We start from the raw sequence: 26,415 nt of genomic DNA, 5'->3' as shown, positions 1-26,415 counted from the left end.
CTGGAATCCCGGAGGCCCGGACCACAGTACGTACTGCTGGGATCCAGGCTGAAATAGTGCGGTTAGAGGGCGATGGAGACCGGAAGCCTGAAGATTCTCCGTTCATTTGGACCGGCCTCCACGGATGCCGGTATCATTATCGATAGCAGTGTGAGAGATCACCTCGTAAAGTTCGTATGCGAGATACGAGTACTATACTTCGTATCGGAATTCCAGACCCCAGACAACAAGAAGAACTGGGAGGGCGCCGATATCTGAGGAGGCAGTCTCAGGTAAAGGCCATGGCGCCGCTCGGAATTAAACTTAGGGTTTGGCCTGGCGACGTTGGGGGTGACGAGTCAGTGCGATAACCGAGCACTCAGCATGGAGTTGGATGGACTCAGTTCTGGACCAGTATGGGGACGATAGCAACATGCCGGGATGTTATTTGCTGCTTTGGAGGCTCCTTGTTTGAGGTTGATTGAGTTAACCGCCAACAGGAACAGGCCAATATACTCCTGACAAGACCCTAGCTGCACAGCCACGATGGAGTGCCCACAACCGGTCCATCCGCCTCGTGAGGGTCCTCGTTCTACAGTTTGCGCCCGTAAAACTGTTGGAGTTTATTGTTTTACTGATTTGATATGGTAGAACGACTCACCGTGTCGAATCTAGAATAGATAGCCCATAGTAAATGTGAATAGCGATGATCGCGATGATCTGTACAAAATTTTCCGCGAGACAGCGCCAACAGCTGACACTGGACAAGTCCAAACGAGAGACGAGTCTGGAGTCGCCAGGATCCATCCCTCGGCGTTTTCCCTCATGCGGCAGCAGTATCAGACAACAACCCCAGCACCCCCTCGGTGGTATATCCCGAAACGGAGACGAAAACGACCATCGCAAACTAAGGTTGACCCTGCCAAGAACTAGTGGCGTCTGACAGTGAGACTCCTCTGAGGGTCCTGGGCTCTTCCAAGCTTTTCCCGGGGCGCCGGCCAAGCCCTTGCAGGGGAGCTGTGTGACAGTTTGACAGTTGGGCTCGCAAGTGCACGAATCAGGCCAAGAAGTACGACTCGTGGCCTGCTGGATTTCACTGCTGATCAGTTTCAACGGGATTAATTCGGAGAAATACTTCGAAACCTGCCAAGATAAGATAGTCCCAGCTAGGCATGCGTTGACGCCGCGAGGATGAGGGTATAAAAGACTCTTCGACGCCGTCGATTGTTGGGCTTGATCTGAGCATCCAAACCAAAAAAACACCAATAAGTCGTTGATCTGGTATCATCGGCATAATCACATTCCTTCGTTTCCGCTTCATTCTTTCCACCGGTCCTTATTACTACTACTGTACAATATGTATATCAAGCAGCTTTTGGCTCTGTCCATGGCGACCAGCGTGCTGGCCACGCCCGCCTTCCGTCCCTCGCGCCTCACCAAACTCAACAGGCGCGCCGACTCCTTCCCCCTCCCTGCATCCCAGGGGAGCGAGACCTTTGACGAGCCCTACGTCATCTCCGGCAACCAGACCTACGATGGTGGCATGAAGACCTTCGGCCGCGGCGTTAGCTGCTCCGAGGGTGAGGGTGGCGACTCTGACGCTGTCTTCTCTGTTGAGGATGGTGGTACCCTGAAGAACGCCATCATTGGCGCTGACCAGATCGAGGGTGTTCACTGCCAGGGCTCCTGCACCATCGAGAACGTCTGGTGGGAGGCTGTCTGCGAGGGTATGTCACCCAAGTCTCTTGAATATATGATTAAACCAGCCTAATGCTATCTACAGACGCTCTCTCCCTCAAGACTGGTGACGGTCCCTTCACTGTTACCGGCGGTGGTGCCCAGGGTGCCGAGGACAAGGTCATCCAGCACAACGGTGGCGGCACTGTCAGCATCTCCGGCTTCACCGTGTATGACTTCGGCAAGCTGTACCGCTCCTGCGGAAACTGCGACGAGATGTACGAGCGTCACGTCACCATCGAGGGCGTCACCGCTGTTGGCGGAACCAGCACTCTTGTCGGAATCAACAGCAACATGGGTGACACTGCGACCATCAAGAGCGACACCTGCGTTTCCGACACCGAGACTATCTGCACCGAGTACGAGGGTGTTACCGATGGCTCTGAGGTAAGCATGACCGATCCCTAATAAGGGTAGTTCCTTTTGCTAACGAGCGAATACAGCCCGAGGAGATCAGCACCGGTGCTAGCGATGCTTGCCAGTACTCTGACCCTCTCCCCGCTTGCTAGATTCTGAGTGTTGGACAATTTACTGTGGCTGCGTGCGGCGAACTAGGCTAGCCTTGCTAGGTAGACAATGGACCTTTTGATGCTCGAGTTATGCTTGCTGTAGCCCTAAAGGAGATAGAAAGAATCCTGGAGTAGCTAAGTAGATCACAGTCTGTCGAAGAGCGGCGAAATATCCAGTAGTACTGATATCCTCTTTCAACTTTGTTTGTATGTCGCCAACTCGAAAGATAAAGCTTTGCCTCTTTTGCGGCGGCAATTCGTGGCCAAGCAGCTGCGTGTCGAACGAACAGTGGTGTAACCAGTGAGCATTTCAGTATGAGTCTGGGGGTCCGCTTGAAGAAGAGCATACTGTGATCTGTGCTCTCCTTCACTAGGTCTAGGTGTATGAATGTAAGTATAAACTTGCGGTCCGCCCCCGCATTCCTCCCAGAAGATATCGGAGGGTACCCTAAGTAATCATGATATTGAACCAGTAGCAAGGTTGACAATAGAACCAGAAAGTCCAAAAGAAAAAAAACAGACCAATATTATTGTCCCTCCCAGAAACAGAAACGATAATGTCCTTATCTACTCCTTCTAGATCAGCGCAGTGGCCATAGAACTAAAGCCTAAATACGACTCAAGGGCTAGTGGGTCTTCTTTTGCAAGTTAACTGGAGGAATCCGCAATAAGCAGTTATTATGATTTAAAGGTCAGCAGGCGTATTCGAGAGACAGCGGCCTTGCTTGAGCTTACTTGATTATTCGCAGTGGAATACATGTGTCATTGCAAATGGGCTTGGAGATGTTTCCAGACTTTGACTACATAATGAGTGTGATATTTTCCAACTAACAAAACCCAATCCTTCATATGAAGTAAATAGACGCCATACTCTCTCTTGCTTAAACCTTTCGTCCTCTAAGGAAATGGCAGACTGCGTCGAGCCTAAGAGGATACCGGAGTACAGCAAGTCCAGCACTGCAAGAGTCAGTCAGTATACAAACAAGATTTCTCATTATTGAGGGATAGGATATACTCACTCCATTTTGGTTCTTTGGGTACTATACGCAGACTGTTAGTATACCACAGAACAACTAATGTATAAAGAGGATGGACGTGGATACATACCGAAGGAGCCTCGCACGCGTGCTCCTCAGCCCAGCAGATCAAAAGACATTGCTCGCCGGGCTCTGCAGGAGCAGCGACAGCAAAGCTGGCAAAGGCAGCGGTGGCAATTGCGAAAACGGTAGAAAGATGCATTTTGGCAAATTGAGGCTGGGATTAACTTTGAAGTGAGTTGTTGTGATGGAATGGTGGGATCTGGGGAAACAGTTGGGACTATTTATACCCAACCCACACAACTCTTTGAGATCAATATTACGAGCGCCGAGACGGCGTGAGACAAGATGAAGACGGATCTCGTGTTTGCGACCGTGGTCTATTGGAATCTGGTTGTTGGTGCTGATTCAATGAGCTATACGAGGTGCCCAGCGACCAAGAATGCTATGATATCACCCAGCCGGCTGCGCCAGAGGCAGTCCAATTGAGAGGGTAAACCGCTGCTTCATGCAGACTCCATGTCTGGGAATGTCTCAGCCAGGCTTTTCCTCCATTGCACGCCTATAGTTTGCAGCTGAGGGAGTCGGATCCTCCGCCGGTCGATCCTCATGCCAAGCGGGAATACGAATTCTGCAGGTGAATGGCGAATCTGGGGAACTGGAGCCTCGTGTTCGTGGGCCACAGCAATCAAGGGGCTGTCGGTGTCAAATTAAGCTGTGAAGGGTGGAAGTGAAGCCCTAATTGCCCAGCTGCGATGCGGAATGCAGTGTGGGGATCAGTGCCGCCGTCTTTGGTCCATCCCGCCACTGAACCAGTCATCAATGTAACCAGTCCGGACGTGTGAACCGTTCCTAAGCTCGAACCTGTTACTCTCGCTGGTCCCTGTGTCGCTGACATCACTCCAGGGCCCGATCTCACATTATTGGGCTTTCGTGATGTCACATTCCCCGTGTCGTGACTGTTGACGACGACGCGTGGGGGCTATCAGCTAATCAGTTGGCCCAATGGTCCGGGAAATGAAATGAGTCCCTGATCGTCGCTGTCGCTGGAGCTGTCGCTGCTTGTCTCAGATCTTTCTCCTTGGCCTCTTCCTGGCGACGATTCAGACAACTGCGAGTCTGCGACTGCCACCATGAAGACAGAGGCATGGACGCAGATTCTACACACTCTGGCCACGATTACCCGCCAGGCTGGAGAGGAGATCGTCGAGCGTATAACCACGCCCGTCAATCTGACTGTCCTGCCTGATGGGGGGAACCAGTCGAGCCCGCATCTGTGGGGGATTATGTTTGAGGTATTGCGGAATTTGCACCACAGGGATATCTCCCCAGGAGGTTTAGACATCGCTAACATTTGCAGGAAATGGATCATTCAGGTTCGTCGCGACACCAACGCTGACGCCGACCGTGCGAACTACCTAGATGATCGATTCTAACTGATAATACCCAGGCGATGGCGGAATCCACGGCAATCTCCTGCAGAACAACGGCTTCCAGGGCTCCGACACCGGATTGACAGGCTACAAGGCCATTGGCAATGCGCACATTTCCGAGTCGAACACCCCCCTCAGCGACGCGATCACATCGACTCTCGCGCTGTCCGTGCGCAGCGACGCGACCGGCTTCGTCGGATTCGCAAATACGGGGTACAAGGGTGTGCCGGTGCTCGACGCGACTTACTCAAGCACATTCTGGATGAAGGGCGAGTACGATGGGACGGTGATGCTGCGGCTGGTCAATTCCGAGGATGGGACCGTCTACGCGAGCCATAATGTCACGGTGGAGAAGTCGAGGCAGGAGTTTGAGGAGTACCATGCTACCTTTGAGGCGGATGCGTCACCGACGGGTGATAACGAGTGGCAGCTACTGGTTGATGCGGAGAAGGCCAAGGGCCATATTCTGCGATTTGGCCTTGTGCAGCTGTTTCCGCCGACTTGGAATGATAGGTGGCTCCCCTCTTGAATGGTGTCTGGGTGTTTGTATTGGGGCTAATTGTTCAGGGCGAATGGCTTGAGAGCGGATATCATACAGCCCATCTACGACCTTAACCCGAAGTTTCTGCGCTTCCCTGGGGGGAATAACATGTAGGATCTCCATCCCAGGTATATGATGCAACGCTAATCTGGACAGAGAGGGAATCGATGTTGACAGCCGCTGGAAGTGGAATGAGACAATCGGGCCAGTGGTCAATCGACCAGGACGAGACAGTGAGTTCATGCGTATCGAAGTGATCGAAGCGCCTATCTGACATAACAGCCCCCTGGCACTATCCAAACACGGACGCCCTTGGTAAGTCAACCTCCCTCTCACAAGACTGGGGCTAACATCGCAGGCCTGGACGAATACCTCTGGTGGTGCGAAGACATGGGCATGACCCCAGTGCTCACCGTCTGGGACGGGAAGTCCTACGATGAGATCCTTTCAGGAGACGACTTGCACCCGTATCTAGACGACATCCTAGACGAGCTCGAGGTACACCATACCCTACCGATTCTTATCCAACAGTCTAACGAAGCTATAGTACCTCCTCGGCCCAACCAACAGCACCTACGGCTCCCTCCGCGCCGAAAACGGCCGCGAGGAGCCCTGGCCCGTACAGTATATCGAAATCGGCAACGAGGACGACTACACCGGTGGCTGCGCCACCTACCCAGACCGACTGATCCAGATCTACAACACAATCCACGACGCCTACCCCAATCTCACCTTAATCGTGGATAATATGAACCCCAACTGTCTCCCCGAGGAACCGCTGCCCGATGTCATGTACGACTTCCACTACTACCGCACGCCGGACGTCCTGGTGGATATGTTCAATTACTGGGATAACCAGCCGCGCGACCAGCCCGTGATTGTGGGGGAGTTTGGGTGTAGGAATCACTCGGACCCCGATGGGTTGTTCTGGGCGTTTGTCAAGGGCAGTTGTAGTGAGGCGGTGCATATGATTGGCATGGAGAGGAATAGCGATGCTGTTCTGATGGCCGCTTATGCGCCCTTGCTGCAGCATTTTGGGTATATGCAGTGGTCGGTATGTACCTCCTTCCTTCACTTTGATATCTCTCTTCTCGGATGTACACAGGAAGGCATAATAGAACTGACGATATAGCCAACCCTGTTCGGCTTCGACTCAAACCCCGACTCCCTCACCCTCTCAACCTCATACTACGTGCAAAAGATGTTCGCAACAAACCACGGAACGAAAATCCACCCGGTCGAATCTGACTCCGGCTTCGGGCCTATCTACTGGGTTGCCTCGAGCAATGACACGCACTACCAGATCAAGCTCGCCAACTATAACCCGGAGAACCACACGGTGAATGTGCAAGTTCCCGGCGCGAAGAATGAGACGGGGTCGCTGGAGATGCTCGCGGGGGAGGAGAATGCGAGTAACCAGCCGCATGATATTGTTGTGACGCCGACGGTGGATGAGATTAAGAATGGGAGTGCTGGGTTTACGGTGCATATGCCGCCGTATGGGGTGGCGGTTTTGGTTGTTTCTTAGCTTGTTCCGTTACGGCTCGCGCATTAGATGATATCTGAACATATAGACGCATTATGTATCTACTTGGCAATGTATAACTCTAACAAAGTAACGAACGCTGAAAATACCTAAAGAAAGACAATGACACTAGTAATACCACGCATGCTCATCATAGCAAGGCACCGGAGTCGGATCATCCGCAGGCACCAGTAAATCCTGCCCTACATACGTTACATCATCCTCATCCGATCCAGGGCCCGGTCCAAACCCCGTAAAAACACCCCCAAATTGATGGAATGCATACCAAGCACAGCGAATCTCGTACGTCGAATCAAACATTGTACACGCAAACCGCAGCCCAAAATACTTGCGCATCATGTATTCTGAGAAGAAGCTTATCGGGGGTGGAGTCTTCCGGAGCGGGTCGCTGTAGCAGTTTGGGAGGCTGGATGCGTCGTGCACCTTTTTGAGGTAGTTGTGCATGTTGGAGAAGGAGAGATACTGCGGTGCTGTGACAGTAGAGACGGTCTTGCTGTTGAGAGGAGGCAGGAGGGGTGTAGCGAATGCGGACGTGGTTATGCATTTACACTGGCATTGGCCTCGGCGGATGGTTATATTCATGGGCGTGAACGAGCCGAAGAGGAATGCGGTCGTCGATGGGGGGGTTATCGGGTTGTCGATGGGCTCTAGTGGTGTATCCCCTGGTAGAGCGATGAGTAGCCGGATGTCGTCGTCGATTAAACTAAGGAACTGAAGGGTCTGTTGGAAGAGAGTGTCTGCATGTGTAGGGTGAAGGGATTGGAGGTTCTTCGCTTCTGCCCCGAAGATGCATTGAAGACACTGTGATAAGCCTTCAGCTGGTTGTGGAGGGGTGACCGGTCCTAACAGCCGAGACTGCTTTTTGCTCTCGGTCACAAAGATTTCTTCGAGTGGCTTGAATGCCGATTCCCAGTGCGCGTATGCCTGACTATCGTAGAGTGGGATCGTGGAGAGATATCGTTGTTCATCTTCCGTAAACCATTCTGGATATTCACGGTTGCTTCGCACAGCTATGCCCTCAAGAGTAGAGAGCAGGGAAGAAAGAAACCCAGCTGGCTTTCTTTTAGAAACAAGCGGCGCGTAATACGCACGACAGAGAACTGCCCCCGCAGTGAGATACCGATAGATAGCCCGGTGATAGTTTTCTCGCCAGACCTGCCATGTACGAGGGGTCCAGGCAAGACTGTCAAAGTACCACATATCTGGTAGGAATTCTCTCCGTTTTCCGACTGGGGAGCGGGTCTTGCCTTCGAGATACTGTGCTAGATGGGCGAATTCGAGAGCGTGCTTCACCTCGTCTATGGAGGGCTTAACTGTGTCACCGCTGAGTTGTGAGGTGGGGAACGGGTCTGGAGGAAGTTGACCGCTGAGAAAGGAATCTGTAGCTATTCTTGTTGCGCGGACCTGGAAGGGTTAGTAGGTACTCAAGAGGCTCAAGGATAGGACGTACTGCGATGAGGGCGTCACTGAAGCTGACTATGGCTCTCTGGCTTATGTTCCAAAGAATGGCACGTTGGTTGCATGTCCAGGCATCATGCAGTCTTTTAGACGTTAGGACAAGGCTTCGTAGCTGAGAAAAGGTGTCGCAGTTCTGGAGGACGAGAGCGAGTAGTTCCTCCGGTAGGTTGTCGAGCGTGCTCATCGCGAACCACTAGATTATACCTCCCTTGCACAGTATAGAGAATAGTTAATCGCAATCCGGACGGATTTTTCCTGGTATTGTTAGCTCGAACAGTGAATCATTGAAGTATAGCATACTTGGCTGCCTGAGATTACCGTGCTTTGCGGGTTAAAGTATAGATTGGTGGGCTGGCTCCAAGAGAAAGAACCGGTGTCTACCGCCAACACACAAATAGGGAACGACAATTGTAAAGCTATTGCAAGGATATCGTGCTATAATGCTAAAGTGAAAGAGACGTGCGGGGAGCTGGGTATCTTTTGGAGGGGAGCTCTCAGCCCCAAGGTCCCCGTCGCGCCACCAGGGTTCTTGACGCGGTTGCGACATTGCCTCTATAGGGAAAGAATGGGACATCAGCGGGAGATGCGCGGCAGAGATACAATACTAAGTTTCTTCGCCGGCGAACCTGTTCGCTGCTTCCTTCGGTACCTTTTTTGTTCACTATACCGCCCCTCTATACATGCCGAGGGGCGAACAGAAGCGAACAGGTGAGAACCAAAATTGGACAGAAATGACTGGCATAGGGTTTTAGCCGTATAAATATTGACATTTAATGTTTTCCCCTAGTGAATTGCGTATTTCACTTGGTATCTCCATGATGCTGGAGACACTGTCTTGCATACAAGTCTTGTATGGCAGTCATTGATTAGGAACCGGCCGGCACGAACTGACACTGTACCGACGCTGTACCGGGCCGGTTGAAAGCTGTTAATCGCTGCGATAGCAATGGAATATCAATGAATTCTGGATGTCACAGGGCGTGGCTGATGTCGCGAGAAGGCGTCGTTGTGCGAAGGCGCAGGAGTTGTTATCGGAAGGCGTCGATAAGAATAAAAAGAGTTATCGCCCCTCACTTCCACCCCTCACTTCTCCAACTCAACTCAGCTCACTCAACAGCAACACAACCATCCACAAAATGTCCAATCTATCCTCCTACCGCCTCCTTACCTTCGACGTCTACGGCACCCTCGTCGACTGGGAGGGCGGCATCCTCGCTGCTCTCGAACCCAGCCTGGCCAAGAACAACGCCTCGGGGAAATTCACCCGCCAGCAGCTGCTCACCGCGTACCACGAGTTCGAAAGGGCGCAGCAGACCAAGACGCCCGATATGCTGTACACCGAAGTCCTTGCGACGATCCTCGCGCCGTTGCTGTCGAAGCTAGGTCTCCAGCCCCCGACGGCCGATGAGTCGCGCGCTTTCGGAGAGTCGGTTGGCAAGTGGCCTGCGTTCCCGGATACAGTCGCTGCATTGAAGCGGTTACAAAAGGTTTACAAGCTAGTTGTGCTTTCCAATGTGGACCGGGAGTCGTTTTCCAAGACCAATGCGGGCAGTCTGGAGGGAGTCAAGTTCGACTTGGTGATCACGGCGCAGGACGTCGGGTCGTATAAACCGGATTTGAGGAACTTTAGTTACATGCTTGATGCCGTGAAGAGAGAATTTGGCGTTGAGAGAGAGCAGGTGCTCCAGACGGCACAGAGCCAGTTCCATGATCATCATCCGGCCAAGAAGGCGGGGGTTAAGTCAGTGTGGATTGTCAGGCCGGGAGCGACGATGGGGAATTTGGAGGAGAATATCTTTGACTGGAAGTTTGACACGCTGGGAGAGATGGCAGATGCGTTGGAGAAGGAGAATAAGTGAATCGATATTGATTTGAAACTGTGACGAACCTGATAATAGCCCTCCAATGTCATTAAATATCCTCATCCATTAAACCTACATAATCACCAATTATTACCGGTAAATCCAAACTATTTAACGAAGTGTTTCGAAGCTAAACAAGAACAGCGGCACCAATGGCTGCAACGAACCCCAACCCCAGAAACGATTCCATACAGGCACTTGCAGCTGCCCCGGTAAACACACTCCCAGTCGGCGTCGTCAAACTAGGAGTATACCCACCACTCCCCGTAGGCGTAGGGCCACTAATACCAGCCGACGACGACCCAAACCCACCACTCCCACCAAGCCCAGACCAATCAATCCCCAGCCCTGAGGAACCAGAGCCCGTCGACGTCGCAGAAGGGACAGGGGACTCCGTAGACGAAGCCTCCGCATTCCCACCCCCCAAGGGAATAGTAAAGTCTGGCCAGTTGAACCCTGCGTCAGTGTTATCAGGGAAAGAAGGCTGCGTGAATGTCGGTCCCGTATCGGTTGTCCCGGTGCCGCTGAAAGACCCTGTTAGGATTACGCGGATGAGATAGCCGAGGAAGAGGCCGAGGTCGTTTGCGAGCTGATGTTTGTCAATTATATTAGCTGACGGAGAGAGCGAGAGGGGATGTGAGTGAGGGAACGTACGGGGGTAAGTTGGTCTGCAACGTCGTTGAATTTATCATTCCACTCGGGGGTGAAGATGTTTTTGCCGTCGCGGAGGAGGTCGAAGATTTGGTTGATTATGCCGTTGTTGAGGATGGTGGAGACGCCCTAGTTGGTTTAAGATCAGGTTAGCTGCTTAACATAGTGAACGGGGTAGAGTGAGATGTACCGGTAACAAGGAGTTCAAGGCATCGGAGAGTCCTTGCTGTGGACTCTGGGCTTGCCGCTTGATTGTTTTGCCTTCAGTGCTGGTCTCTGTTAGATTAATACCTGGCAGAGCAACACCAGCAAGGCTCGTAGTGAGTCCGTCCACAAGAGGGCCAGTCAGCTCTGAGAGTTTAAAGAGCGTGGCGTCAACATCTCGATCAGGAGATGCATCTGGAGTGGCAGAGGCAATGGCCACGACGGAAGAAACGAGAGAAAGATATTTTAGAAAGTGCATTATAATTAAGGGGCAGAAGTAACGACAGACTGCTGAGGAAAATTGACGAGGTCCTGTAGAGAGGGTGTTGGGGTGATAGATATAGTCGTTTCTCGCATCCCTGCTGCAAGCCCTATATGCGGCTTCCTGCCTCTAGCGCATGTGATGGATAAAGGGAATGGCCGGTTCCTGACGATGCAGACTCACCTGGCCAAAGATAATACCCAGATTTGAGGAAAAATGTGTTTGGTACTCATGATGCTTATTCAAGATATCTATGAAATTAATTTCAGAGATGGCGATGCCTGTCGGCCCGCGGAAAGCAGGACTTGGCTAATATAAAATCGAGACGGCACTGGCTGTGTCTCAGCCTGACGACCGACTAGCAAAACAAGCCGCCGTCCCTGCCTACACCTGATTTAATGTTTTGAGGGGCTAAGGCGAGTCTGGACCTGTAAGTTGTGCGCATCTGCCCTGGAAGGCGGCGGCACCAACTCTGCGAGCCGACCGGCCTCGTTTATTTCCAGACCTGACAGCGTTCAATAAACTACTTTGGCCATTGCTCATGAGTATATTCCTAGTTAGATAGAAGTGACACCTCAACATAGACAAGGGGCGTAACCCGGTGGGCATTCAAGGCCGTCGCAGGCAGTAACAGACATTTGATATAGAGCATGATCCACGAAACCACTTTTCATAAATCAAAACAGAATATAACGAGCCGGGTCTTAAGAAACATCCTCAATCTGCCTCTCTTCTGCCTTCTCCCCATTCTCCCTGTTCTGCAATCCACCAACCCCAACTCCCTCCTCTCCATCCAGAGTCCGCGAACCCTCTCCAAAAATCTTCCCCATCTCCTCCAAAGTCCTCCCCTTCGTCTCAGGGAAAAGCAAATAAATACACGTAATATAAACCACACTCGGACAAATCAGCACGAGATAAAACTTCCAGCCAATCCGATCCAGCGCCACCGGCGCAGCGACGAGCGTCACCTCGGAAGATAAGTAGAAGCAGCCTAGACCCAATGCCACGCCCTGGCTGCGGAGATGGTTCGGGAATATCTCCGCGATGTAAGCGAACTGCGTCGCGTCCACGAAAAAACACCACCAGAAGATGTAGAAGAAGATGAAGAAGACGGCGGCGCGGAGGCCCGCGATATTTCCACTGTTCGTGTCGAGAAAGGATGCCGTTAGTGCGCACAGGAAGACCACGGATACGGTGCAGCCTGTTGCGCCGATGAGGAGGAAGCGTCGCCGGCCGAAGCGGTCGACGTACAGGGCTGTCCAGGTGTTGCCGATGAGTGTGAAGGAGGTCCAGCAGGCATTTAGGAGGAGAGGGATGGAGCCGGCGAGACCAAGGGAAGCGTAGATGAGGACACCGTAGTTTGTGAGAACGAAGGTCCCGAGGAATTGGTTCCCGATCATGAGGATCATAGCAATGAGGGAGCGTTTGCGGTTTGCGGGCGTCGAGAAGAGCGCTGTTCCTATTTTCTTCTTGCCCTGTGTGAGAAGGGACTGGTCGAGCTCGAGCTGCTTTTCTATCTGGGCGAATTCTTCGTCTGCGTTGGTGTCGCTGGAGGCGTGGAGTCGTTGGACGATTGTTAGTGCTTTCTCCCTTTTGTTCTTAGCGAGGAGCCAGCGCGGTGACTCTGGGAGGTATGGACTGCCTCCGAGAACAAACAGAGGAAAGGTAACTTGAAAGGCGAGTGGGAATCGCCATGCGAACGAAGCTGCCGGGCTGTTCCCATCCATGAAGAAACAGGCATACCCTAGCCACCCCGCAAGGCTGTAGCCCACAGCATACATAATGCCCGTAATGCAGACCATAGCACCACGGGTTTCAGCCGTTGACACCTCAGCCTGGTAAATAGGGACGATACAGGCAAGGATTCCAGCTCCAATACCAGCAACCAGTCTTCCAACCAGGAACATCGCCATGTGGACAGCCCCTGAGCATAGGGCACCACCGACGACCAGTACAACTGCACCCATCTGGATGGTTGTTTTTCGTCCGTACGCGTCTGCAGTCCATGCCTGTAGGATACACCCGATGACGGCGCCAGCAGAGTTAATCCCATTCAGGGCCCCGATCATGTTCGTTGTATGTGCATACCCCGGCGCGCTGGTGTCGGCTTCCAGGCCGAAGTAGGTGTAGAAGTTTGGCTGGCCGACTGTTGACCCGATCACGGCGAGGCCGTAGGCTGTTGAGATTGTGCCCACGGCCACAAGAATCACAACCCAGAGGTTGTAAGAATTTACGGATATATGAGGGAGGATTGACATGGTGAGGAATGGTTTGGTTGTTTTTCTGGGTGAGGGTTAGAGCTCGAGATAAGGACAGGGAAGTGGCTATATATACATACCGTGGGAGGTATGATTACCCCAATGAGGAGTCCCATCTCGACAATCCCAACCGTTATAAAGCCTACTATCTACATCATTGCTGGACCCTTTGCTCCAAGCTTTACAACCGGGCCCTCGGTTATGATAAAACGCGGGGAACAAAGCTTAATTGGAGAATGCGGGGAAACTGTATACCGGGTCCATGGGGTGATCGGCTGTCGTGGCAACATAAGGGATAATTTCAATGAGAAAGTCTAAACAAGAAGGGTTTAACCAAAATGACACAAGAAAACAGGAACAACAAAGAGAAAAGTCAAACCCTGGCGGACAACTTCATCGACAGTCACTTTATAACCCTGCTTCTGAAGCGCAGAGGCTACTCCGTACAATGCTGGCATTGACAAGTCTCCATCGAAATTTTGAGGAGCCACACAGACCCTCGGTTGCGTAACGTCACCACCCGGCACGGGAAGTTTGGACCCAACTTGGCATCCACATCTCCATTGATGAAAGCGTTCACCGTCTCAGACCGAAATCTCCAGGTGATCCCATCGTTAAGGTACGCCATAGCAGTATCAACATGGCCAGCACCTACAGTTGAGGTAATGGATAAATCGGAGAAATCAGAGACATTGTAGTTTCCGTATCAAGGCCAAGGGACATTCAGCTGCCTGATTGAGGTGGCTCAGAAGCGAGCTGAACAATGTGCCGGAGACATATCTGTACATGCCCGAATCGCGTTGCGGTTTCTTATGGACTCGTGCGGTAGGCGGGATATAAGCTGCGGGTAGAGATATTGGAGAAAGCCATTAACGGTCCACATGGGTTGAGAGATGTCCGAGCGGGATCTATATTGGCGCAGCACCCAGCGGCCTTCTCAGCGGCCCAGAAGTGCGGCCTGAGGCAAAATCACCGAAGATCACGTCGGGACTGCCTACATACGTGGCTAGTGAGTGCCTATGCCGCAAGCATGATGGTTGACAGGGTGATGCCAGTCGGGAGGGGGTCATTCGTGCCCATGGTATATTAGTCTGAAGGGGAGACGTTTGTCGCACATTTCGTCGGAGTGGCGGGCATGGAATACCCTTGAGAAGCTGTCGCCAATAATCGCGGCTGGGATCCGTGTCCTTGATTCTGAGATTGGAAATGTACCGGCTGAAGTTGATGTATTTACTCAAGGGTGGCACTGATAGATCTCTTGAAGGGTCTTAACAATCTACCCAAGTGAAATATCATCATATTCCCCGTGACTTCAACGGAGCATCGTCCGGTGTTTGGCTTCTTTATGAGAGGTTATGATCGAGAACTCGAGGAGCAGATGGCCAAGCTGGGCCGGGCGATTCATATTTTGAGCAATCAGATCCCTGGTAGATTGTCTGAGTGCTGATCTGTTATATGTCTTAGACGTGGAGTGTATTCCTTAAGATCGACCTGGATCAACTGGTGCTCATGGGCGACATAAGCTGTGTGCAAGATATCCTAGTGCTCGAGCAGTTCGATACAACTAGCTTCCCATCGTGCAATGCCTGGGCTCCCCTACCCGTCGATGCTAACGTATGCCATCAGATCTCGGAATTTCTGTAGCAATGTGGCAGCTGCGTGCGACTGAAGGTCAGTAGTTGGAGCGGCATCGATGATATTGCAAATAACGACAAAAGAGGTTCGAGAGATTTGCGCACCCTGCTACCTGCCACCAGTGTAGAGGAGCGTTCGTACTTGGAAATATATTAGAAGTTTCCCTGGCGGGCAGGCGAATAAGTGCGGCCATATTATTCAGAGGTGAGCATGACATAGGTATTGATGTCCTTGAGGGTAGGCCCCAGGTGCGAGTGGGGTGGTTTTGGTCCACGAAAACCACAGCACCACCAGCTTTAACTACGCCGAGTTGTGCAATGATACTCCACCGGCAGGCGGAGACGGCTATTCCGTTGGGGCGAACGAGTCGTTGCTCAGCAAAAGTCATGAATCAAACGATCTCCATCGACAGGTGAAATCTCATTGTTCCATGTGCGGACTTGCCGAATGTCTTCAGCAGTTAATGCATTGAGATTCCCGACCGTTATATCTTCATCTGTAACTAATGAGAGAACTTCCTGTTGGACGCAGTTTAGCAATCGGTTGGCGTTGTGGAGAGAGAGGTGTGCAGGTGAATATTGTAAGGATACAGACATATCCACGAAGCAACACACTGATCGTAACATCGTACTCTGTAGGATGTTTTTGGTCCATTGTTCACGGAGCTGCGACCTCTTGTGATGTAATAATATCGATCTCTCCTAGCGAAGAAGGTAATTCTCTGACGATGCTGAGAAACGGCTCCTCGAGAGACTGGGCTCCGGCGGCTGCTCCGATTCGCTAATTCCAGTGGTTGATCATCACGGAGGACCTCCAGTTCTTCACTGCCGATCTGGATGCTTACGGAAAAATCATGCTCTGATCGCTGGGTGAGTTCGGTGCATTGTGGATACCACAGGCCGCACGAGCATCACCCACCTCATTGGGGCTGGCGGCATCGATCAGCTCAACACCGAAGGCAGATCAAGCCAGCTCGGGTGCTGCTTTTCTCTGGCATGAAATCAGCGTGCCGCCCTCCAGACAGGCTAAGTTTATAAACTGTGCAGCATAAAGGGCAGTATAGTAATGATGCACAAGGCTCCCCACAAGTCGCACCGAGCCTGTGCGAAGGCCTTTGCAGTCGGTGGAACCCCTACGCGACAGATGACGGCATTGAGAAAAGTGTCAATGGTGGTATTGATTCCCTTCAGAGGGGAATCACGCCCAGAGATTATTGCGTAGGAAAAGCAAACATATCCCAATCCCGTATATGACTGGAGAACAAGTGCCCGTGCGATCTGGCAAATGCTGGCGGGAGTGACACTAAACTCACCACAAAATTCTCCGAGACCCTCGGTGCCGAGCGGAGGATTGGTCCCCATGATGTGGTCATGGCGGCCCAGTGGGTCACCATAGAGTGGGAAGTACTTTAGGAAGGTTGGGCTCCAGAAAGGGAGTTTAACCAATAGACCATCGAATGTTCCACTGGGGGCTGTGATTGGTAGTTGACAAATCTCGGTCGTTCATTACCCAACTGCTCAGCTTCTAGCCACTGTACATTTGAGATGGCCGTAAAAATATTTGGGTGGAGTGCCCATCTACTACGGCGTGGGAGATGTCGAGGCGAAGACAGACCGAGGACGGTGATATTTTGCAAAGCGTCCCTTCATCTGTCTTCCCATAGTTCTTGAAGACAACAAAACCGCGCGTGGAAATTTGATGGACGAGTTTCTTTTTACCGTTCTCCACTGAGATCATCGAACCCATTCCCTCCTTTCATATCACTTGGTCGAAATGCCCTTCACGGTTAGCACTTCTATGAGTCCTGTACAAAGGGCGGGACGGCGATTCACCATGAAGGACCAGGCGTCCTGAAGATGTGTAAAGTCAAGCTCGGGACCGGAGCTCTCTGTGTTCAATTGAACCGCGAAGGAGCACTAATACAAATGTGGATATACCGGTTGAGCCACCAAACCCGCTTCCTGTCGGGGAGCGCCAGCGAGTACGGCCTGGACGTCACGGAAAGGATCACATATTACTACTCTGAGCCTGGATGAAACGAGGCTGTCGGGTTTCGCAAGAGCCAGTTGAAGACAAGCGAAGTCGCTCAGAGTCGTTCTATCTCGATACGTCTGACTCGTGGCATTCAGATCCTTCGAGGTAGCGTCAAGCTAACGTGGAATGTGCCTGTGACTCGACCCAGAGCTGTCTGGTCCATGACCTGAGCTCGTCGACACAGTTTTATCTGCTGCTAATCCCAGCATTCCTCGATATGCGCCAACCATCCGGTGGGAGACTCTGGAGCCCATAACGTTGAGAGATTTCCCGAAGTGCCAGCTCCTCTGAGGGTGATGATCTCCGAAGCCTCGCGAGCTCGACCAGAATATAACCCTGGTCTGCGGTTGGTGGTGTATTGGAATGGGACACAAAACCCATGCGCATGTTCTTCACTCTTTGTACAAGCCCGATTGCAGCAAGCGTCATGGATAGGTTTGTCCTTTAATTGCGCGAGGCGTGCTGCGTCTACTTCTAGAACAGCTAGGTCCGCCCCGTAGTTGTTTCAACCATTTGTGAATCCATCCTGCCCTGTGTATCCCGGGCCGTTTGTCTTCTTCACCCCGCTTGAGTCGGCTTGAGTCGAAGACTGGGGCATCGGACCCGAAACCCGAGCCAGCCTGTGTCTTTGCCCAGGTCCCCAATTCTGCGAAAGTCCACCCCCTTGAGTACTTCCGAGCATCGCGTTAACAAGATCGCGTTGAAATGTGTTCCGGGATGAAGCGTTGGTGACGGTGCGGTGAAGGTCAAGCCGAAGATAGCGGGCCAGGCACGTGCCCTGCTGGATCAACACTGTTGTAGCGAACAGTCGGTCCCCCTCATTTCCATCCCGCTCCACGTCTCCTCTGTTCATCAATTGCTTCCCAGAGCCATCGAAAGCGGGATTCTCGACTCCTTGGTGCGCAAGAGGGTGGGTTCCACCACCCAAGGTGAGTTTCAATTGCTTCTTTCCGCGTTTTTTTGTAACATTCATTGAAGGATTGGATGGTGGCTGACGACCTGAGTGACTCTAGCGTGTTGCGAACGGTCGACTCCGCTATGTCGCCGTTCAGTTGGCACAATTTGTCATCCCAAGCCTTCGCCGAAGGTTAGAGTTTCTGCGCCGAAGTAAGGACGGCATGGTAAGTAGACCAGCGGTTCCTACAGGCCCATCTAGCGACGCTAGGGAAATCGAGCATTCTGGTGTCTCACTGCCCTCTGTCAGTTTTACAGGTTGGCGTAGCTTCCGGATGCTTGTCGCCTGGAGCATGTCATTGATAGTGACGGTAAAGCCCGCTTCCCCGCAGCAAGCCATCAAATCAATCGCCAACAGAGAGTCCCCTCCTGCGCAGCAAATGTGTTGTCCAGCTTGATTTCCCACTGGACGGCGCAGCACTTCTGCGCAAATCTTTCGGCGGCCCTGCTCGATTGCATCACTGCCCGTAAGGGCCGTCCCTGACCATTCCGCAGCTGCCAGCGTATTAAGCGCCATTGCCACACTGTATTACGAAATTAAAGTGAAAGGAAGAAAAGAAGCAATTTCGCGACTTTTCAAACCAGCCTGTCCCTGAGGTATACCAAATGGGGATTATGTAGCTATTGACAGGAGGCAGCCACGAGGCATTCTCGAGCTGGAGCTAGGCCCCGAAGGAAGTCCTCCTGCTAAAGCACATCCAAAACACACGGCAAGACAGATTCATTGATTACGATATTATTCTGTCCATTGTACAATGTGCATACTCCGGAATAGTTCCATTTCCCCAAATTGGCGAGCTTAATGTCCTTTGTATCTCCCCTCCAGGCTGTCGATCACGCATCTCGAAATGCGATCTGTGACTGCAACAGGCCCACTTGCGCTTCGACACAATTTTCGGGTGTCCACGGGTCACGGCACAGCGGGTCGGACACAGGAAAGATGGAGTTAATTTTACAAGGGATCTTGGGCCTTAGTGCTTGCTCGCCAACAGGCCAAACCCAAACAAGTGGTGACAGCGCTGATGACTTCGAGCTCTGGGGACGGACAAACCACGTTGCTCGCGGCGGTCAGCAAAGTTTCGATTTTCAGACTTTGACGCAATAGCCACCCTCTCTGCTTTTCTTTGGGTAGCACAACAGCAGTTCCTCATCGTGACTGCACGAAGCACAGAGAAGGAGCCTGCATGATCTCGCCTTGCTGCACTATGACCACCTCGTCCTCCTGCCACAATTTTCGGAAAAGGCATGTTGATGGAATGATGACGGTCCCGATCGCCCCTAATGCACTCGTGCCATGCGGTTTGATCAGCTAGGGAAGCTGAACAACATCAATCTCGGGAGAACCGCGGTGATGGATTCCCGATCAGATGGATCCAGGCCACCTCGACGCAATAGCAAGCATATCATCATATCCAATTTATTCTTCTTTAACCCTCTTGATTTTCACATTTTTGAAATTTTTGGAGCGAAGAAAGCGAGACCCAGAGGGCCAAAGCGACCTGCTGGATGAGGCAACGAACCCACTTCTGAGGGGTGTTTGTCAGAGGAGCGATGATCAGCGTGTTCGACCACGACAAGGTCTGCAAGCCTGATGGTGGCGCCTGATGGGGGCCTGGCAGTGGTGCAGAACTCATACGCGAGAAACTCCGACTCCGTGTTTATTTTATTTTATTTTTTTCTTTTACCGAAACAGCAGCCAATGCTTTATCCGAATCCTGCGAGGGCGGACCAGCTGGGCCAATAGTTCGTTGCCGTGCAGGCCGTGGCTCGATATCCGCAAGCAGGGTGGCTCTATTTGTGGACCAGCCGTCCGGGGTTCTGGGCCAAAGAGTGGTCAATCTCAGGAACGGGAGCCATTGCGGGAACGACCCAGACTAGTCACGATTCACGAACCTCGCCTGCAAGCTTGTGCCGATCATCCAAGACAGGGAATCCTGGCCATTCACCCGGTGTCGCAAAAGGTCTCTGCATTTCCGATTCGAAGGCATCCAGCCTTCTGTGGGCCCGGAACTATGGGGAATCTTGCTGCCATTGCCAATCCATGATCCAGTTCAGCTGAACCACCGACGACACACAGACTTGGCTGCCCGCCAGCATTCGGCGCTTCGTATCTAATACCAAGGTGTCTTGGAATCTGCACCTTCAATAAGCCTCAGTCCCAATCTGCGTGCCTCTCTCCTGTCTCCCTGCAGTGCATCTTCCCGTCCATGTTCCCAACTTCTCAGAGCTTCCCCTTCAATTCCCCCCTGCTCCCCCTCTCCAATTCATCTTTGGCATTTACAGTTCGTAATTTCCAAGCGGCGGAAAGAACCAGACCGCTCGCTAGACGGGATTCCTCAACTTTACATCAACCTGGCCTTCAGCCTGGCTCACCAAGGGCTTCGATTCGGACCATGGCAGAATTCGAGCCCCCGCTGTACAACCTACCATCGTCCCCTTTTGCAGAAACGCTCTGGGCGGGCTGGAATGTCAACTCTTCTCCCGTGTCGAGCCAAGATGAGAGCAACTTCGAGATAGAACCCAACTGGCAACAACATATCTACCCGATACCGGATTACTACTGTCTTCCGCTCGATACATGGCCAAGCCAACCCACTACACCACTCTCCAGTTATTCCCCTACGGATAGCTCATTCTCGACGGGACAACTCCCCGACAATCCACTTAATGTCGCAAATTGGATGCCCGCGACCGATACATTTGCTGCTCCAGTATTCTCCGCTGCTCCGACGGCGGCTTCATGTACTCCCGAGCTCACGCCTCAATGCATCTCACTTCCCGACTACTCAAGCGCTTCGTCAGGAACAACAACACCGATCACCCAATCCTCCCCCGCCGAGCCGGACAGCCTCCTACCCTTGTCGGCCACCCCAAACACTAAAACAAACCGCGTCACAAAAACCACGATCCGATGCTGGGAGCACAGTTGCGGCGGTCGGGCATTCTCGTCTCTCGGGAACTACGAACGACATCTCCGCGAGAAGAGCGGGCGGGCGAAGAGCTTCACATGCGAGCAGTGCGGCCAGCGCTTCACACGATCAACTGCAAAAAACAAACACATCAGATACGGGCGCTGCCGAATGCAACAGGTCGAGCCCACGCCTGTGTCCAAAAGCCGAGCAGGACCAAAATCAGGAAGTTCCCGACGCCGATAGTCAGCTAGCCACCGACTTCGTGCGACCATGCATACACATCACATATATACCCGCGATTTGATTTTCAAACGTGTGCCCTTACATATCCCGAGCACCTCGAGCGCGGCGGAATCTTCAAACAGAGCGATAGTGACTTTTTTTTTAATTTAACGATTGGACAGGATAGGATAGGAGTTTGTCATAGCAAGCAAGCGCTGCTGCTAGAAACAGCCGAACCGGTTATTTATTGGAATCAAGGGTAATTATTATTTGTATTCAAAACAACAAGGTCTGAAAAAAAAAAAAAAGACTCAATCAAAATTCTCTATATATTTCTCTTTCTTCCCATGTCTCGCGGCCTCTGTAGCTGCCAGAGCAGGTCCCAAGTAGCGGTTCTGCTAAATTAAGCTTAGTTCCGCGATTATGGTACGGATTTCGGGTCGCAGATGCTAGTCCCGTGGAGACCAAGCCACGTGATGCCAAGATCGTGATGAATACGCAGGAACCCTGCACCAGGAATTACCAAGTCCGCTATCTGATGAGTACTGCGAGATTGGGGTTGTAGAATTTTTTTTGTGCTTCCGGAGTTCGTAAATGGGGAGGGTGTTTTGTTTTGGAAGTGAACATTGCCGACGATATTAGGCGAGGTACCCCGTTTAACTCCGTACTAGCACCCAAGTAGAATCGTCTGACACGGGTTGGAATTAGAGCGGGTCTTGAGATTTGTCAACACTCAACAAGGTCCACGTATTCGACACACTTTCCAGGGCCCTTTTTCCGATATTGTTGGGAGTGTGACATGCAGTCAATAATGAAAAGGTATCAAACTGAAACATATTAGATATCGACTTCAATTTACCCGGTGTCCATTCTCCATGTAAATACATATGGGAAGAATATATTAATTAAACAGCAGCTGCGTGTATATACATCTAATTACTTGCACATGCTACACTGATTCCAGATATATAGCCGGATATTCAATACGCAGATAGGGCAAATTACAACCAAGTGTCGGGAACCAATTGGAACATAAAAATACCAAAAAGAGAGAAAAGAATAGATGCATAAATAAAATATTGAATTATGCAATACTTGAATTTTCACAAGCCTCGACTCCTTACAATCTGCACAAGCTGTGCAGTGCTACCCACCCTTGGCAGCACCATAAGCTGAACATTTGCCTGCAGGTAAGCCCCGGTCTAGCTACGGAGCCACTGGAATTTTGTGCCGCCAAAGACAGAAACTGCCCCGGAACTTGTTCCCGAAGGATATTGGAATGTCTTCTTGATGAACTGCTTTCTTAGTCCTGGAGTCCACTCCGAGCGGCCAGCCTTCAACATTTCCCAGGGAAAACATGTGTAGCGCTTCTTACAAGCCAACAGCCCGTGCCGACCATGGCAATCGATTTTAGTGAGTCAGGGCCAGCAACATAGTCCTGGTCACGTTCATCGGATGTATTGCTCTCATTGTCGCTGAGTACAGACCGCGGAGACACCGAGAGCCTCTCGCTGTCTGACTCGCTGTCGACCCTTTTCCGATGGCACATCGATTGTCCAGGCAGATCCCAGGGAAGCTTCTCCCTGGCTGCGAGGAATCTGTTGGTGGCGGCCTGAATTTGGCCCAGACCAGACCGAAAGGGGTAACTGCAGGTATAAAATGGGTTTTTATTGTCTCGGAGATGCAGGGCATCCCGATTTAGGTAGTGTGGACTGTGCTGTGCATCTGATCAATGACGTACCTGCCGGAGTCATGATCCAATCCATGCGTCCTGCAGCAACACCTTGAATGTGGGATCGATGTACGACTTACCACTCTTGGATATTCATGCGGCGCGGGAAGATCGAGGCAAAAGCACATCTCAGATGTTGCATGTGCAACAACCATTCCAAGTATTCGAACAGGTTCTCCCTCGTGGCGATTAATTGTTGATTCATGATAAACTTTCCGGTCTGATTCCATCCAATAACCTCAAACGTCAAGAGCTGTGCTTGGCGCAGTCATGGCTGTCTAGTTTTACATTTAATATCCTTTTACAGACGCCAAACCGTGTACCATGGGCTCAACCAAGCCCGGACCGGAGTTCGCGATGCTGATTCCAACATTGCTAGACCCCGCTTCCTTCGGTTTCCATGCATTTGGATCTTTTCCCAAGGACAGCGATCGCCCAGAGTGAGATACTCTTGTAGCTGAAAATGAGCCCGACGCTGGACTCAACCTGACACGATTGACGCCCCGGTACCCCATATGCGGCATACAAAGCCATCGGTCCCACTGCGGGTAATTCTCGACCAGCGAGAGCTGAGGCCATTGTCACATTGACGATCACGGGCATTCCTTTCATCTAGTAGTAGCTAGTTTGCGGATGTGGTATATGCAAACTGCCAGCTCTTGCATGGATATTGAATGAATATCGAATGATCACCTGCATCGCAGTTCACTTAATGTGTGAGCATCACAGATGTAATTGACGGAGGATTCGCAGCTGGAAACCTAGAGGCAGGTGCGACCCAGTCCACAGCGAGTCAATTGCATAGGGCAGGTGCGATGTAAAAATCACCTGCCTCATTCGCTCTTTCCTAGATGAGACCTAAATGTGGCCCATGGGGAAGGTGCGATGCGGCCCGGCTCTACGAGACAGGAAAGTGCGACCCAAATACGCAAGGCGATGCAGATAATTTATTCTGGCCAGGGATGCAGATTGAAAGTGAGCTTGCACATTCTGATAGACTACAAAAATATACATTCTCGTGCAAAGAGATACGTGATATTTATGCTTGGTAGTTGGGGATGTCACTCGGAGATGACTCCCGAGCCTCGGATAGCCCTCCGAAGACGACAGACCAAGAGACCAATGGCGGCACAACAAGTCTTGGAGAATCTGACTCACAGAGTCTTCGACATTCCACATTCCTGCGGATTTGAGATACCCCGCGATATTGGGCGCGCCTGTTGATGACAAGGGTCAAAAAGATCTGTCTACGGCGAAATTCAACAGCGTCGTGCCCATTGACTTTGAAATCACTTGCCTGGATTAAAGAAAATGGTTGAAGTGCACATCGCGGTGCTGGATACTGATGTTCCCTGTTATCGCGTGTACGCTAAACGGGGGCTATATAGCACTCAGTTCCGTCGACTGCTCCAGGCCGCTGCAGAGCGGATAAACAAGAGCGGACAGGAGTTGAAGAATGGGGAGATAGAGGTTCGGGTATCGGGGTTTGATGTGGTTGGAGGAGTATTTCCTTCCCTGGAGTGTCTGCGAGTGGACTCGACAGCCGATGACGGCCTTTATACGGATGCTCGACCACCCCCGATAGACGCAATACTTGTGACCGGTGCGGCCGCAGCGGCGTACGATGACTTGCACTGGATACCGGCTCTGCAGTCATATATCCAAAGAGTGTATCGCGAGTTCCCCTTCGTTAGGATCTTTGGCTCGTGCTTTGGCCACCAGCTTATCGGACAGGCCTTACTGGGGGCTGAGCCAGATGCGAAAGATGATGAACTGTCTGGAAAGGCGGTGGTGAAGCGGATGCCAGACGGCCACGAAATCGGGCCTCATCCGATAATACTGAATCCTGAGTTCGCGCGCCGATTCGCACCTCTTCAGCGATTCTCATCCGCCAATCCGCTTCGCCTCCAGCTCATTCACGGTGATGCCGTGGTACCCTACCAGGAACTGAACGGTGAAAAGGGAACCACGGAAGACTTTCTCGAGGGAAGTTGGATGAGTATCGGAAGAACCGACCGCTGTTCTATCCAAGGGCTATACAACCCTGGTCGTGTCCTCACCTTGCAGGGCCACTTTGAATACGATGCCTTTGCTACCGGGGAGTTGTGCCACCAATTTGCGAATACGTTCAAGTGGTCAGAATCGCGGCTTTCGTCGTACTTGGAAAAGATCTGGGGATCTTCGCGGCATGATATGGAGGACGACGATGACTCTGACGTTGTGGCTGAAGCCGTTCTCTTGTTCTTCGCTGGGGAGGATTAGATGTGAAAAGTTATGTTTTATTGAGAACTACATTGCCGTTAAGATTGGATGGAAATGAATAGATGCCATAAACTATTAATAAATTAAAAGCAAAGTCTAGTCTGTGATTGACATTCTCACGGATATAAAACTGATATCAGGCTGAGAATTGTAAAGGAAAAGCGGTACACAACGGCCAACATCCAAATATACCATTTTACCTGTTTAGTTATTTAAAAGATTATACCCTCCAAAGAGAAAGCCATCCAGCCAGATCTAGAGTGGAGATAAGGCCATATGCGGGGGCGGGGTTGACAGGACATCCATGACATGTTGGCCATCTGCACGCCCTTTCGGCGACAAGTCCGTTATCACTCGTTCCTCCCATACGAACTACCACTGGCCTCCCTCGATCTCGACAATAAGCGCGCCCTTTCGGTGACACACCCGAGAGTCCGGGTCTTCGGGCCGTACCGTACACGTCCACATAACCCATTCATTCTGTGTAAAGTATCTGTCCACGGACTGCACAGTATACACGACTACTGAGATACAGATCTTGTCTTGGAGGAGATGTCAACAAAAAAGGCCTGCCTTACACTATACTCGCGGGCCTTCCCCCGATACGAACAGTACAGAAGCCGCTTCCACCGGACTGTACGAGCCAAATCCAAATCGACAATAACCAGTAGCGCATTGAAAGAAAAAGCTACAGTCAAAGGTGTCAAAATACTAAATTCATTACTACCGAATAAGATGCTGGGGAACATTGAAGGATTGCCTGTCCTATCTACTGCGCCGGGCAGTTGAGAATAGAGATGCCGTTGGTCGGACAAGAGAAGAATATTTACTCAGGAAGGAAACGCTGCGTCGGCTGAAGAGGGGCTTCATTTAGGAGAGTTGGTATCATCGGTGTGATCCTACTATCATTCTGATGAAGCTTTTATTGATTACGCTGTCCTATCTCATAATAGGTAGTACATCGAGTAACATTAAATCGGTACCTAGGGCTAGATCGCAGTACCCACCACTTTCACGATAGCACACGAACCCAATAAGGAGGATGGATAATACTATGACGATGATACCCCTACTGCGACATTGAACGTACGAACCCATGCATCTCGGTCGTTCCACCCGAAGACAACACGCCCTGTCGGAGACAAGGGCGAACAAGTTTCTTAGTCAAATAGCATGCGAGCTAGAAA

At 51.5% G+C, this 26,415-nt stretch overlaps 11 protein-coding genes across 11 annotated transcripts; 5 read left to right on the top strand and 6 right to left on the bottom strand.

Moving 5' to 3' along the window:
* Positions 1 to 1,336: 1,336 nt before the first annotated feature.
* Positions 1,337 to 2,225, top strand: ASPVEDRAFT_128640 (pectate lyase; the record flags this gene model as incomplete). The annotated part of the gene is made up of 3 exons (XM_040806566.1): positions 1,337 to 1,706; positions 1,763 to 2,103; positions 2,160 to 2,225. 3 exons carry the CDS (start codon positions 1,337 to 1,339, stop codon positions 2,223 to 2,225), a joined length of 777 nt encoding a protein of 258 aa, XP_040665518.1.
* A 715-nt stretch (positions 2,226 to 2,940) lies between these two features.
* ASPVEDRAFT_39128 (uncharacterized protein) lies at positions 2,941 to 3,507 on the bottom strand. The gene is made up of 3 exons (XM_040811848.1): positions 3,333 to 3,507; positions 3,245 to 3,265; positions 2,941 to 3,182 (listed from the first exon to the last, which is right to left on the bottom strand). The coding sequence occupies exons 1-3, from the start codon at positions 3,462 to 3,464 to the stop codon at positions 3,150 to 3,152; spliced, it is 186 nt and encodes a 61-aa protein (XP_040665517.1). The 5' UTR covers positions 3,465 to 3,507; the 3' UTR covers positions 2,941 to 3,149.
* A 746-nt stretch (positions 3,508 to 4,253) lies between these two features.
* On the top strand, positions 4,254 to 6,861 carry ASPVEDRAFT_163887 (alpha-L-arabinofuranosidase A). Its single transcript, XM_040808622.1, has 9 exons — positions 4,254 to 4,557; positions 4,623 to 4,638; positions 4,713 to 5,208; positions 5,263 to 5,346; positions 5,393 to 5,469; positions 5,519 to 5,551; positions 5,595 to 5,734; positions 5,784 to 6,290; positions 6,369 to 6,861. Exons 1-9 carry the CDS (start codon positions 4,396 to 4,398, stop codon positions 6,762 to 6,764), a joined length of 1,911 nt encoding a protein of 636 aa, XP_040665516.1. The 5' UTR covers positions 4,254 to 4,395; the 3' UTR covers positions 6,765 to 6,861.
* A 29-nt stretch (positions 6,862 to 6,890) lies between these two features.
* Positions 6,891 to 8,424, bottom strand: ASPVEDRAFT_51083 (F-box protein; the record flags this gene model as incomplete). The annotated part of the gene is made up of 2 exons (XM_040814422.1): positions 6,891 to 8,186; positions 8,233 to 8,424. The coding sequence occupies 2 exons, from the start codon at positions 8,422 to 8,424 to the stop codon at positions 6,891 to 6,893; spliced, it is 1,488 nt and encodes a 495-aa protein (XP_040665515.1).
* Positions 8,425 to 9,376: 952 nt separating this feature from the next.
* Positions 9,377 to 10,099, top strand: ASPVEDRAFT_26531 (putative haloalkanoic acid dehalogenase; the record flags this gene model as incomplete). The annotated part of the gene is made up of 1 exon (XM_040809921.1): positions 9,377 to 10,099. The coding sequence occupies one exon, from the start codon at positions 9,377 to 9,379 to the stop codon at positions 10,097 to 10,099; it is 723 nt and encodes a 240-aa protein (XP_040665514.1).
* A 133-nt stretch (positions 10,100 to 10,232) lies between these two features.
* ASPVEDRAFT_26530 (uncharacterized protein) lies at positions 10,233 to 11,216 on the bottom strand (the record flags this gene model as incomplete). The annotated part of the gene is made up of 3 exons (XM_040809920.1): positions 10,233 to 10,691; positions 10,757 to 10,882; positions 10,944 to 11,216. The coding sequence occupies 3 exons, from the start codon at positions 11,214 to 11,216 to the stop codon at positions 10,233 to 10,235; spliced, it is 858 nt and encodes a 285-aa protein (XP_040665513.1).
* A 637-nt stretch (positions 11,217 to 11,853) lies between these two features.
* On the bottom strand, positions 11,854 to 13,722 carry ASPVEDRAFT_524208 (uncharacterized protein). Its single transcript, XM_040814633.1, has 2 exons — positions 13,558 to 13,722; positions 11,854 to 13,502 (listed from the first exon to the last, which is right to left on the bottom strand). The coding sequence occupies exon 2, from the start codon at positions 13,475 to 13,477 to the stop codon at positions 11,924 to 11,926; it is 1,554 nt and encodes a 517-aa protein (XP_040665512.1). The 5' UTR covers positions 13,478 to 13,502; positions 13,558 to 13,722; the 3' UTR covers positions 11,854 to 11,923.
* Positions 13,723 to 17,651: 3,929 nt separating this feature from the next.
* On the bottom strand, positions 17,652 to 18,119 carry ASPVEDRAFT_26528 (uncharacterized protein; the record flags this gene model as incomplete). Its single annotated transcript, XM_040809919.1, has 1 exon — positions 17,652 to 18,119. The coding sequence occupies one exon, from the start codon at positions 18,117 to 18,119 to the stop codon at positions 17,652 to 17,654; it is 468 nt and encodes a 155-aa protein (XP_040665511.1).
* Positions 18,120 to 20,307: 2,188 nt separating this feature from the next.
* On the top strand, positions 20,308 to 21,255 carry ASPVEDRAFT_26527 (uncharacterized protein; the record flags this gene model as incomplete). Its single annotated transcript, XM_040809918.1, has 1 exon — positions 20,308 to 21,255. One exon carries the CDS (start codon positions 20,308 to 20,310, stop codon positions 21,253 to 21,255), a length of 948 nt encoding a protein of 315 aa, XP_040665510.1.
* A 1,315-nt stretch (positions 21,256 to 22,570) lies between these two features.
* On the bottom strand, positions 22,571 to 23,171 carry ASPVEDRAFT_26526 (uncharacterized protein; the record flags this gene model as incomplete). The annotated part of the gene is made up of 3 exons (XM_040809917.1): positions 22,571 to 22,880; positions 22,976 to 23,005; positions 23,047 to 23,171. 3 exons carry the CDS (start codon positions 23,169 to 23,171, stop codon positions 22,571 to 22,573), a joined length of 465 nt encoding a protein of 154 aa, XP_040665509.1.
* A 119-nt stretch (positions 23,172 to 23,290) lies between these two features.
* Positions 23,291 to 25,406, top strand: ASPVEDRAFT_60630 (uncharacterized protein; the record flags this gene model as incomplete). Its single annotated transcript, XM_040815543.1, has 2 exons — positions 23,291 to 23,294; positions 24,288 to 25,406. The coding sequence occupies 2 exons, from the start codon at positions 23,291 to 23,293 to the stop codon at positions 25,226 to 25,228; spliced, it is 945 nt and encodes a 314-aa protein (XP_040665508.1). The 3' UTR covers positions 25,229 to 25,406.
* Positions 25,407 to 26,415: the final 1,009 nt, after the last annotated feature.

The sequence above is a fragment of the Aspergillus versicolor genome (genome assembly GCF_001890125.1).
Source record: "Aspergillus versicolor CBS 583.65 unplaced genomic scaffold ASPVEscaffold_3, whole genome shotgun sequence".
NCBI classification, from domain to species: Eukaryota; Fungi; Ascomycota; class Eurotiomycetes; order Eurotiales; family Aspergillaceae; genus Aspergillus; species Aspergillus versicolor.
The sequence above is the reverse complement of the archived record's forward strand: the minus strand, read 5'-3'. Positions and strand labels throughout refer to the sequence as shown.

Bases quoted from the DNA above. Each gene is read 5' to 3' on its own strand.
- ASPVEDRAFT_163887 (XM_040808622.1), top strand. From the start codon at position 4,396: ATGAAGACAGAGGCATGGACGCAGATTCTACACACTCTGGCCACGATT. The intron at 5,209-5,262 runs GTGGCTCCCCTC...CTAATTGTTCAG, and splicing joins CCGCCGACTTGGAATGATAG to GGCGAATGGCTTGAGAGCGG. The intron at 5,470-5,518 runs GTGAGTTCATGC...CTGACATAACAG, and splicing joins CAATCGACCAGGACGAGACA to CCCCCTGGCACTATCCAAAC.
- ASPVEDRAFT_39128 (XM_040811848.1), bottom strand. From the start codon at position 3,464: ATGCATCTTTCTACCGTTTTCGCAATTGCCACCGCTGCCTTTGCCAGC. The intron at 3,266-3,332 runs GTATGTATCCAC...GTCTGCGTATAG, and splicing joins ACGCGTGCGAGGCTCCTTCG to TACCCAAAGAACCAAAATGG. The intron at 3,183-3,244 runs GTGAGTATATCC...TGACTCTTGCAG, and splicing joins ACCCAAAGAACCAAAATGGA to TGCTGGACTTGCTGTACTCC.
- ASPVEDRAFT_524208 (XM_040814633.1), bottom strand. From the start codon at position 13,477: ATGTCAATCCTCCCTCATATATCCGTAAATTCTTACAACCTCTGGGTT.